This window comes from Branchiostoma floridae, chromosome 5, assembly GCF_000003815.2.
Source record: "Branchiostoma floridae strain S238N-H82 chromosome 5, Bfl_VNyyK, whole genome shotgun sequence".
NCBI lineage: Eukaryota > Metazoa > Chordata > Leptocardii > Amphioxiformes > Branchiostomatidae > Branchiostoma > Branchiostoma floridae.
The window spans coordinates 23,751,774-23,764,854 of record NC_049983.1 but is presented as its reverse complement, the minus strand read 5'-3'; the positions used below and the strand labels follow the sequence as shown (position 1 = coordinate 23,764,854).

The following is a 13,081-nucleotide window of genomic DNA, read 5'->3' as shown; positions in this document are numbered from 1 at the left end:
GGCTACTTGGACCTACGAAAGCCCATTGGGACAAAAGCTGTTTTAGCAGTAGGGGTTGTTTGTGCTCAATGAAGAAGCTATGTCTATGTGTGAAGGAACTGTGTGTGAAGGGGCTTTGTGTGAAGCAATTATGTGTGTTACATAACCAAGAGGTTCTGGGTTCAAATCAGTTGATATGCCACTGATCTTGCGCCCTTTGGAAGGGCTATTAACACGACTTATCAGGCTGATTGGATCAGTCTTAAGACTGGTGGTTGGTTGGTCAAAGGCGTCCAGGACCTGTTCTTTAGTGACTGTTAGGGTCCCGGCTTCTGCGCCATACATTAGGATCGACAATTGAATTGTGAGGAGCTTAAAATAAGTGTTGCTAAAGTGCAAGGGTCTGGAACAGCTGCCATTCGGTGCTAACTCAGGTGACCTTAATACGATAGCAATTACCCCAGGTGTGGCCATAGGACTTAAGGTTTTGAACCACTTACAAGTTGGGAAGGAAGGACCCCTTGTCTTTACCATGTGATGGGTTCTTTGCCCTATCTGAGGGAGGGCCCTTACCGAAGCTAGGTACTCTTAATATAGTCTTAAAAAAAGGCATGTAAAGAGCCCTTCCCAAGCACACAAGATCGGTGGCATATCAACTGATTCGAACACAGAACCTCTGGCTTATGTAACATACATAGCTCCTTCACACACAGCTGCTTCACACAAAGCCTCTTCATGATCACACACAGCTCCTTCAAATACAGCTCATTTACAAACAGCTCATTCACACACTGCCACTTCACACAACTCATTCACATGATAACCCACAGTTCCTTCACACATAGCTTCTTCATTGAGCACAAACAACCCCTACTGCTAAAACAGCTTTTGTCCCAATGGGCTTTCGTAGGTCCAAGTAGCCTGACGTGATAGCCAGCCCATGTAGCCAGCCCAGGTAGACAGCACAGGTAGACAGCCCAGCCTTTTCCGTAAACCCTTTGCCCCCCACCCACCGACCCACGTGTAAACTCATACGTAAAACCAAGCAGGTTAAAAGTTTTTTTAACCTCCTTGGTAAAACTAAGATATATTCTCCATACACTGTCATGCCAGTTTCATATCTGTAGGAAGCCTCAACATTTCCTTGTCCCATCGGAAATTAACGTCAACTTCATACAGAACGGAATAATCAACTTCAACATACCTGAAGTTTGTAAAGTTTCTGTCTGGAATGAACTCTGACCTTTCGGAATATGCCACTCAGGATGAGGGGGTAGATCAGACCAGTGTGTGTTGAGAGCTCTTAGATGAGCACTGCCGTCTAGCGATTACAATAGGTACTGGCATGGCACTGAGCTAATAGTGTGAGTTTTGGCTTCCCATTGACTTCTATGTTATAATACGTGTGTTACATGGTCGCATTCATAATGAAGGTAACTTTACATGAAATATTAGCAGATTTTTCATTCTATGTTGGGTACATTTCTTCTTATTATTTCTTCTTCATTTCATTTCATCTATATATATTAAATGAGGGGAAAAATGCCAATGTCCAGAATCCAGAAAATAGTTGTGGAGGGGATCTGAGACGAGTTTCATCTGCGGACAGTTCTTTCAGCTGCGAAAGACGATTATTTGGGGGTGGGGGTTGAAGCCAATAGTGCACCACATAGCCTCAAACTCAAAACGGAGCTCCACGTCAAAGTCGCGGCGTTAGTTGCAATATGCTGAACTGCATTTAATAGTTCACACGTTTGCTTACCTGTCAAAAACTAGTCACTGATTGATGAAAAATTCTATTACTATTAACTGTTTACATACGTGACTGATGAATCTGATTTATTCCAAGTACGTAAGCGGGTGTAAGAATGTGTTACCAGGGCAACATAGCGCACTATAAATTTCTCTTGATTGGGACGTGAACCAATTGTATGCATTCAAAGCGAACTATAAATTTCTCTTGAAAATGGCATGAAACGTTGCTATGTATTCAAAGTGCGTGAAGTTGGCTCCATGTACTCTCCAAGCAGAGGTTAGGATTCGGCTGATTATCAAAAATAGAATAAAATACAAAATAGAAAGCCCGATAAAAACGACTAAACCAACGTTGAAAACAGCCGAATCCTAACCTCTGCTTGGAGAGTAGGCTCCATGGAGCTGGTAGGTTGGGCGCAGGGCTGTTCTAATAGCTCCATGGAGCTGGTTCGATGGAGTTATTAGTATCAGCTCCACGGAGCTATTAGTACAACCATATTGCCTTTAATCATGAGGTGGGTACAACAAACTGAGCCAGTCTGATTGGCCTTTCATAGACGACGTTTTTTAGCGGGGTGTTTAAAGGGAAAGCGAAGAAATCAACAAATAACTTGGACCATTTTTACACCTGGAAAATAGTTTCCTGACTTCTTCTTGGGGGCGTGGCTTGGTGACACAACGGCGAGTGTCAAACGTCCTATCGGTCGTGTTTGCCGTGGGTATATAAGAACCATGCAAACTCTTCCCGGATACTGCCAGGTGAATCCACGCACAGCTGAAGGAACTACCGACCGAGTTTGCTGACAAACAGGACTACTCACTCAGATAAGACGAGGAAAAATGGCCGCCGCGTTGCGTTCTACCCACCCACTCCTTGTGACAGCAGCCCTGATGGTGATGATACAGCTGGCGTTCTCTATGACTATCGGTGAGTTATACAGTCTTCCTACGATAACTTTGCGGCAGCATATATTAAAGGTACTCTCAGCATAGTCGTACAAAATTACATTTTCTTTTGACGGAGAGAGAAACTTGCCATCCAGAACCTTGTCTACACTCAGTTCTGTAACATGTCTTGCCGTTTGTGAAAATCGCAGGTGAGAATAATCGCGGTCACGCGATCGACAAAGGAGGATCACGATCGTCTGCATGGGGGGTCCTGACAACGATTAACGCTGAATTCAGCAGAACACCCTACTTATTACGCTAAATCAAGGAAAGCAATTGCGCCAAATTTGGTCACCTTGCTACAAATTACGTAGATAGGTGTTTGAAAGCCAACAGCAATTTCTAGGTGTGGGAATTTGAATACCTTAGAAGTAGAGACTTGGAAGCCAGGTAGATAACTTAATCGTATTTAGTGTTTTTGTTCTTAATTTATTTGGACTGCAAACAATGCATGTAACCTTATATATAACTTAGTGTTTATAATAGTATGCAATGTCTTTTACATCAGGAACAGGTGAGATTATAGTCATGGAACTGTGTAAGAAACACAAGAAAGTACAGACAGACAGAAAACGTGAAAACGACCTCTAGGTCGCAATGGAACCGAGGTCATTCTCTCAGGGCATTGGGGCGTATCTTTTGTTCTGTATTACGCAAATTTGTTTGGCTCGGGACCAAGAGGTCTCGAATTCGAATCCTGCCGTGTCACCGATCTTGCGCCCTTGGAAAAGGCACTGTACGCGGCTTTCCTTACTTGACCCTCACAGAGGATATTGTTCAGTATTTGATTTTGATTGAGATAACTCAGCTTAAAATGAGTACCTAGCTTCGGCTAGGGCTGTCCCTCGGATAGGACGTTAAATGGAGGTCCCGTGTTTGGGGAGCAGCCACACCCCATGCACGTTAAAGAACCCACCACACGTGTGATATGCGGTGGGCGATGGTGCAAATCATTCCGTCTAGAGTTGGTGATTCTCTACAAATCCCAATGACTCCAAGGAAGAATTAATAAGTGACTCATTAGTCACTAATGGAGATCTGTATCAAACCAAACCAAACCAAAGTAATAATTAATTTGTATTTTAGACGATGTTTTCAGTTATTGCATTGTTCCAGTATGAGAATCAATCTTACTTTTTTGTCTGACGTTTTATAAGCAATCATTATAATCATTATAACGCTGTTAAACATATCTATTCCAGCTCCAAACGGTACAACAACACCAGTGTGATAATCAATCTTACTCAGCGAAGGGCGAAGCTGGTGTGTTACGCCGAAGGGCGGTTATATCGGCTATATAGATATAGATACAGATGCTTAATATCAAGCAATTATTATAAAACGATAACGCTGTTAAACATATTTATTCCAGCTCCTAACGGTACAACAACACCAGTATGATAATCAATCTTACTCAGCGAAGGGCGAAGCTGATGTGTTACGCCGAAGGGCGGTTATATCGGCTATATTATAGATACAGATACAGATGCTTAATATCAAGCAATTATTATAATTACGATAACGCTGTTAAAATATCTATTCCAGCCCCTAACGGTACAACAACTCCACCTCCTGTGTCGACTGCTCCTCCAAGTTCAGGTGGGTGTGTTGAACGTTTCTATCCTGACCCAGACACAAAGAATTTGGCTTTTATTTCATTTCAAACTATTGAAACTGTCTGCACAAATTAGCCGATGTTGTTTCCTGATATGGCTATCAAATGTATGAAGATTGAATACTCTTATTCCATATTAAACTACAACCATATTGTCATGACTTCACAAAGAGCGCTACCATCATCTGTAAAGATGGAAGGATGCCTACTACTATATTGTCATGTATCAGAGGTATATAGGGTCAACAGGTAAATTACTAACATCGGATCAACTTAACTTGAAAGTTCATCTGTGTTGGTAGAAGTCATTCTTGAAATAGTTGAACTGTAATTTCCAACACAAAAATTGGACTCACCCAAATTTTCGACTGCACAGCATCAGTCTTTGTCAAGGAATGAACAATCCACTGCTGTCGTGACGTCACGTTATGCAGATAGAGCACATGACTCAGTGACTTCCTGCAACCTATGATCCACTGCTCACTGAGTCACGTGTTCTATGTTTTTGAAACTCTATTTTCCGTTCATTTGTAGGACCTTCAGGCGCGCAAATCGGAGGGATTATAGGAGGCATGAGTGGTGTCATTGTCGTTATAACTACGTCAAATTGGCATCGCAAGAAAAAAGGTGAGATCTTCTAAATTGATATTTTAATTTGCAAGTGTGTTAGGCCACAGTCATCACATATGCATGAGTCATTTATTGCATGTTAATTTTCTGTTTGTATGTCACCATATGTACATGTAGCATTTCAATTTATGTAATGTAGGGCCCCACTGCAAAGCAGTGTAAATCACTCAGTGGGCCAAAATGGGTAAAAATGACAGAAATACTAGTAAATAAATTTCAAATATATTGTTTAATTCCAGCCAGTAACAGTGATTATATGTAATGTTCATAGATATAAGTACGGTGAAGGTCCTACATCTCAATGTCATGTTTTTTGCTGATTGTTGTGAAATAGAATCAATGAAAATAACCTCTACCATTCAAATTGATTGATAAGTTTACTCTTTGATTGCAGCCGAGCGTGAGCGTGCAGGGAGGTGCTGAACACCATTGTCTGCCAGTGTCTGCGAAAAGAAGTCAGAGAATATTCTCTGGGAGAATCATGATCAAACTTGACTTTTGGTATCAATTATTTGTTTAGGATTAACAATGTAATGATAAAAGCGAAAGAGTTTCTCACTTCCTATTGCACTGCCCTAACTATCTGTTGACCAACTTCTATTTGACAGACTAAAAACATTGAATATCTCAACTCTTGATATAAATGCCTTAACAGAAATACCTACTATAAAATTTGTTGATTGGGGTTCGCCTGTACTCTACAACTATTGCTCAGGTATTATATATAACTCAGTTGTATTTGTTGGTAACGAAACTATTTTCATAGTTAATAGATTTTCTGTTATTATGACATTCTTGTGTGTGCTATTGATTGTATTTAGTTAGTGGTGCCGTTAACATAAGCTTTCAGCGTGAGAAAGGCACCACCGTGTGCGTATTTTGCACTTTAATAAAAAAATGTAAAATATGCAGCATAAAATTTGATTCACCAAAACGTTTACTGCAAACTGTACATAAATAAATCAACCTTTTAGATTAGCGTACTGTGTAGGTAAAATGTAGTGTCCATTGAAAATATCTATCATCATCATCATCATCATTTGCCATCCTCTAAGAGGTGCAGCAAGTGAAGTTTGACTTCCAGTACAGTCTGTCATACATCGCTGTGAGAAGTGAAAATCGCTGTCAAAATATCTAGATTACTGGTTATAGGTAGTGGTTTTGGATAAAGATGTATGATGACCCTCACAGTCTGGTTGTCATACAAATGCCCATGATGTATCTTTTCCTGTGTGATAGATGGGTGCTACATATTTTCTCAACTTCTGGCATATTTTGCATTGAGACGTGTGCTTTCTCCAGTGGGTATGGCATAGATAAAATACAACACGGTATATTCCACATCACCCTCAGTTCGAACCCTCCCACGGGTAGGATCGCCCTCCAGTCCTCGGCACTGTTAGTGTGACTGCAATTCAGCACCAGGGACGGTACTGTTAGTGTGACTGCAATTCAGCACCAGGGACGGTACTGTTAGTGAGACTGCAATTCAGCACGGGGGACGGTACTGTTAGTGTGACTGCAATTCAGCACCAGGGACGGTACTGTTAGTGTGACTGCAATTCAGCACCAGGGACGGTACTGTTAGTGAGACTGCAATTCAGCACCAGGGACAGTACTGTCAGTGTGACTGCAATTCAGCACCAGTAACGGTACTGTTAGTGTGGCTACAATTCAGCATCATGGACGGTTCTGTGTTAGTGTGACTGCAATTCAGCACCAGGGACGGTACTGTTAGTTTGACTGCAATCCAGCACAAGAGAAGGCACTGTTAGTGTGACTGCAATTCAGCACCAGGGACGGTATTTTTAGTGTGACTGCCATTCGGCACCGGGGGCAGTACTGTTAGTGTGACTGCAATTCAGCACCAGGGACGGCACTGTTAGTGTGACTGCAATTCAGCATTAGGACGGTAGTGTAAGTGACTGCAATTCTGCACCAGGGACGGTACTGTTAGTGAAACTGCAATTCAGCACCAGGGAAGGTACTGTTAGTGTGACTGCAATTCAGCACCAGGGACAGTACTGTTAGTGTGACTGCAATACAACACAAGAGAAGGCACTGTTAGTGTGACTGCAATTCAGCATCAGGACGGTAGTGTAAGTGACTGCAATTCTGCACCAAGGACGGTACTGTTAGTGAAACTGCAATTCAGCACCAGGGAAGGTACTGTTAGTGTGACTGCAATTCAGCACCAGGGGCGGTACTGTTAGTGTGACTGCAATTCAGCACCAGTGGCGGCACTGTTAGTGTGACTGCAAATCAGCACCAGGGACGGTACTGTTATTGTAACTGGAATTCAGCACTACGGATGGTACTGTTAGTGAGACTGCAATTCAGCACCAGGGACAGCACTGTTAGTGAGACTGCAATTCAGCACCAGGGACAGCACTGTTAGTGTGACTGCAATTCAGCACAAGGGACGGTACTGTTAGTGTGACTGCAATTCAGCACCAGGGACGGCACTGTTAGTGTGACTGCAATTCAGCACCAGGGATGGCACTGTTAGTGTGACTGCATTTCAGCGCCAGGGACGGCACTGTTAGTGTGCTTGCAATTGAGCACCAGGGGAGGTACTGTTAGTGTGACTATAACTCAGACTGATGGCTGCGTATTTTACAATGATCACAGACCAAGCCAAAGTTTCAGTTATGATGTTTATTGAAACAGTTCTCCTTCATTGCAAGAACGGACAGAGATGTGACATGTTACCCCTTTGTCTAATGTGCTTCTTTCAGATAGTAAAAACCATAATAATATTGCAATAGCACTGTAGCATTATGTTTAAATCATATCTTGAAGTTATGGTGAACAACCATTATCTTTGCACTGGTACGAACCGTTAGCGTGAATAATGAAAGCAAACTGTCACAGGCTTCTGTGAACAATACCAAAATCAATTGGCTATTACATCTCTGTCTTTGGGAGAACTACATCAGATTCTACACAACTTATATACATATTCATATGGCACAGATAAAGATCACTTTAACTATTTACAGTCATTTTCTGACCACAAAAATATTCAACGTTATAAAATGCAAAAAGCATTTACATACAGATGATTGAATAAAGATGTCAACTATCAGCAGTCCTTCACTATGTACAAAACAGCAGGTAATTTTATATCATTTACATGTGCCGTCTCTTGTAGTATCAGAGTAGTTTCCGTTCGTCTTCACAATGGCGCTTTTGTGCTCTGTGCTGAGTTTCTTCTTAACAATCAGGTTGTTAACGTTGATCATCTCTGCCAGACCGGTCTGGTTGGAGATGAGGATGGGGATACCAGCAGGGATGGCCTCCAGGCCGACCAGTCCGAACGGCTTGGAGCAGGACGGCATCAGGACCAGATGGGTTGTCTTTAAGTCTTTCCTGATGTCCTCTTGTGTTCCGTACGGCAGGAGGGTAGGGCTTCAGTTTGCCGCTGTTCAGGTTGTCTTACAAGATCTTCTTGCTCGTCTCGACATCATCGTCGCTAATACCACGCACGCGCAAACGGACGTTCTTGATCGCCTTTACTTCTTCTCCCATGGCCTGTGCTAAGAGGTCATGACCTTTCAGCTTCTCCACCTTCCTCACCCTCCCGATGGACAGGACGACCATCACTGTGGTGGCCAGGAACATCTAAGATGGCTACAGTAAACACCTCTACTGAACTGCCGTGATGCCACAGACCTGCAGGAAGGTGCGGTGGGATTCCTCCCAGTACCTGGACTCCACCAGCTCCCGCTTGAACTGGGCAGCTTTCTCGAACTCCGAGTCAGTGTTCTTGAGGATGTCCACGATCTTGTCTGCCCACCTACTTACGTCTCCTGCTGGATCGGTGTCATTTACATTTGTCTCGACGATGACACGTTTGTGGTCCGGGTGGAGCTTCCCCTGTTCGATCAGGTCGAGGATCAGCTCTGCCAGGCCGGTCTTGTCGGAGATGAGGACGGGGATGCCCGCCGCGATGGCCTCAAGGCCGACCAGTCCGAACGGTTCGGAGCGGGACGGCATCAGGACCAGGTGGGCTTTTGTCATGTCGTTCCTGATGTCCTCCTGTGTCCCGTACGGTCGAAGGATTGGATTCAGGTAGCCACTTTTCTCTAGGATCTTCTTGATTGCCTCGAAGTCACCTTCGTTGATGCCGCGCACGCACCACCGGGCGTTCTTGATCACCTTCACTACTTCTCCCATGGTCAGAGCTATGAGGTCATGACCTTTCAGCTTTGACACCTTCCTCACCCTGCCGATGGACAGGACGACTTTCTGCTCTCCTTCGGGTCTCACATCGATGGCCAGGAACATCTTGGATGGCTTTGGGAGGAAGATGTGGTGACTCTGTGGTTTCTTCTCTCCTTTGTACTTGGTGTCAAAGTCATCGTAAATCCGTTTACCCACTGAGAAAGCTGCCTTTGCATTATTAGATTTATCCAGCATGTCTGCCACTTTCTCTCCAGCCTTCATGGCCTTCCGACCTCCCTTGTAGTAATCTGTATCCTCCGGTAGGACGTGGTTGATGGTCACGAGGTCCGCATGTGGGTAGCGTTGGTCCCAGATATTTCGTGCCGCCGTATCTGTGATGTCGGTGTGGCCGATAATGCAGGTGATGTCCTGGGGGAGGTCTGGAAAGTGAACACTGTGGTAGTAGGTCAGCCAGTCTAAAGTTGGCTCGGTCTTACCCAGAAGATCTGGTCCTATCAGTTGACGCCGTCTCTGTCTGCTGCCTCCTGGTCTCGTTTCGGCACATGCAGGGCTGTGGCGTACACGACTGCGTTTGCGGCAGCCAGCGTTTGGCCCACCTGACAGTTGATGGTAGAAATCCCCCCTTTGGATGTCCCATACTCGTCGTTGATCAGCAACACTTTCGGTACTTTAGGACCTATAAGAAGGTGAAAACAAAGACTGTAAACAAAGAATATAGTTATCCTGAAAGAAAATTCAAGACATACATAGTTGGAGATACAATGTATCGTATAAATGCTTACAGATAGTAATGAACAAAGTTGGCTATCTGTATACACATCGAAAATAACTTCAATACATAATGTCTGTTGAGTGACTGCACCCTAATAATTTACTGGTTTCAAACACTATAAACCCGAGTACTTGAGAAAAAGTACAAAGAAAATATTAAAACAGTTAACGTTTTTGTTGACAGTATACTTATTTTCACACATCTGCTCTCTACTATAGATGCATCATTAGTCCTGCATTCATATGATTACCTTGAAGACTCGTAGGATCATCGGCCCTGCTTTCATCCGGAGTCATGGTAGTCTGATGACACGTCTTTGACTTTGAATGACTGTCTTGCCCTCCACTTCCACTGGACGTTGCTGCTGCACCTTTGAGAAATAAAACAGATGTTGAAATGCAAAATTATTTCTAGTTTGCTGCTTATTCCTAATTGCGCATGACTCTCTCGTTATTGACAGTTTTAATGGATAGGTTATCTTTATCAAATCTTGCACACTCTATAGCGTAAACCTGTGGGTACCCTTTCATTTATTCTTACAATTGAAAAAGACATACCTAAGCCCTCAAGCTCCGGATGCTCCTCATCCCTACACATCAGTTCACTGACATGTTCTATGAACTTAAGTATTGGATGGACGACTGTTCCGTCATTTGCTGTTGCCTTGCTGATCTCCTCCTTGCCATAGGAGTAGAATTCTTCCCTATGTTCCTTAAGTGCACGAGCACTGAGTACATTCTCTACTGTTACTGTCCCTGGACTGTGGCATCAGCGACGATGTTCTCCAGCTGCTGCAGCATTTTGCCACACTTCACCTTGTCACCCTGCACACTCCGGACACAGATGTTGACTGCACGGCTGTCCGGAGAGAGTTTGATAAGACCTTCCACATTCCTGTCCGCACTTTTGGCACCATCTCTCCAGAGCGACGGGCGATACTTCAGCTCCCTCATCAGGCAGGTTTGCACTCGGGGAAAGAACCCAGATGAGAACATATCGGTTTTGTCGGCACACTGGACTTGCTTCCCGAAGTAGATCACCTTTTGTTCTGTCGTTGGTTTCCACACCTTGTCGGGCATGTTTTGCTTCAGCAACCCTGGGATGATATAGGTCTCATCGTCAAAGGTGTGGCAGAGCTGGAACTCTTGCAGCAGGGTGATCACCAGATCCACGTCAGCAACGTCTTGGAAGACACGCTGTAGCTCCTCTCTGGTGACGAAGTCCTCACTTGTTCTGTTTAGGTGGTTGTCAAAGTAGTCTGGTGCCATGACTCGACCAAAGACACCCGTGCCGAGCCAGTTGGGCTTCAAGACAATGATGGAGTCAGAAGTGGCCGGAGTGATGAATAGAATCTGCGTTAGAAATAAAGTTTAAAATATAAATCAGCATCATGATCAGTGCACACCTGGACCCGGTACATCTATTTAGTAGCAGTTTCAGTCATAACAAAGAAAAACTAAAAAGCCTAAAATTAACGCCATAAATCTTTACACATCCCTACGCACATAGCAAGTGAGTCAAACTACCAAGATATAACACATTTATTCAAAATGTAACAGTACATTAACATAACGCATGAATAAGCATATCTACAAACACCATAATCACTATATGTGAAAATCACGAGATTGCGTGTGATGCCTCATTTTCATTGAAGCATTTTTAATTATAAAGCAGTTTCATACCTCTGCCAGATGGTGCAAGAATCTTGAAGATTTCTTGAGGAAGTCCTCGGTCACAAATCTGTCAAGCTCCTTGACTTCCTTCACGAAGTCTGGCCACATTAATACTGGACAATTAGTGCTGGTTTTACTCTTGCACCACTTTGGTAGATGCTTCATGATCTTTGCACACAGCTTGGGCATGTTGCGTTGGTGCTGTTGGTTTGTAAATAGCAAGTTGTACATGTTAAGGACTTCTGTGGTCTTCACATAATGCGGCATGTTTTTGTTTTGCTATTTATCCAGAAACAATTTCATATATTTTGAATGAGCCTCCTGAAGATATGAGCATATTTTATTTTATTCAGTCTGTTGTCATTGAAATAAAAAGATCTAATGGTAAAGGCAAGTAAACACAGAAAGATTCAAAATAGTGGGTAGTTTTAGAGCCTCACTTGAATCAATGCCGCTCCTATTCTGACCAGAAGGGACTTGAGTCGGTCCATCTCAGGCGTCCGGGTCCTCCTACAGTCCATCACGATCACTTCATCTGAGATACGGAGGTGGTCTTTGAACTCTGTTTGCATCGTCTGAACAACAAGGGCCGCTCGGTCCTGTCCTGATTGTGCCATAATTATAGAAACCAATTTACATTACATGTCTTTGAGAGATAAGTACATGTATTTGAGTCAAACATGTCCAGTGCATCTGTGGTCGCAAGATGAAAATTGAAACTATTCTAGATATAAGCATAGCAATAGCTATAGCAACTGATGCCAATGCAATTAGAAGATAAGTTTGAAGACCTTTATTATGCTAGTGACAGCCTTATTTGCATACAAAAGCTCTAAATATTTTATGTACTAGTAGGTATAAAAATATTTAGAGCTTTTGTATCCAAATAAGGCTGTCACTAGCATAATCGTGTGTTCAAAGTTGGTCTTTGGGTAATTACATTGAGTTCACGAAAGACCTAAATATGTCATGGAGGCATGATGAGGTTTACAAACTTCTTCTTTACCTATTGTGGGATCCACCTGATCCGCATTACTGGCGACCAAGATGACGTCAGGCTGCCGGTTTGGGTTGCAGGCCTTGATGAAACACAACCACCAGGTAACCTTTGGTAACACGGATTGAAAAGTTATGTCAGATCAGCACATCTTGCAACATTAAATTCTCAGATATTTTGCCTTTCAGAAGGGAAATAATTGATCGCACTACGGCAAGTGCTAAAAGTGCACGGCCACATTGTGCATTCCATTTGGTGATACATGACCTTCTGTTTGTGACAATGTACGCCAGTTGATCAAGTCCTTCGCACACCGTCCATGGTGTAAAGGTGGGCCAATTACTTTAGCCTTAGGAAGTACATTCATATGGTAGTAGTGTATGTTTAACTCCAATCTTTTCCAAATACTGAGTGCTAAGCAGAGAATTAGAAAGCAGTATGAACGACTGTGACCTACAGAACTCAAATTACACGATTGTACCAGTTTAGGTAAACAATCATGCCATGTTGACTACCAGCGT

The 13,081-nt window shown here is 43.2% G+C and overlaps 1 protein-coding gene and 1 long non-coding RNA gene across 2 annotated transcripts in view; one reads left to right on the top strand and one right to left on the bottom strand.

Annotated features, from left to right (window-relative positions):
* The first annotated feature begins 2,425 nt into the window (after positions 1-2,425).
* On the top strand, positions 2,426-4,894 carry LOC118416600. The gene is made up of 3 exons (XR_004831228.1): positions 2,426-2,662; positions 4,228-4,281; positions 4,832-4,894. It is a non-coding gene; the product is annotated as an uncharacterized LOC118416600 (long non-coding RNA).
* Positions 4,895-10,633: 5,739 nt separating this feature from the next.
* Positions 10,634-13,081, bottom strand: part of LOC118416324 (death-associated protein kinase 1-like) — a 5,109-nt gene continuing 2,661 nt past the window's right edge. The window contains exons 6-9 of the mRNA XM_035821414.1: positions 12,570-12,669; positions 12,004-12,167; positions 11,573-11,764; positions 10,634-11,239 (exon numbers count right to left, since the gene is read on the bottom strand). Of these exons, the coding sequence (XP_035677307.1) occupies positions 10,634-11,239; positions 11,573-11,764; positions 12,004-12,167; positions 12,570-12,669 (1,062 nt within the window). The remainder of the gene's footprint in view (positions 11,240-11,572; positions 11,765-12,003; positions 12,168-12,569; positions 12,670-13,081) is intronic.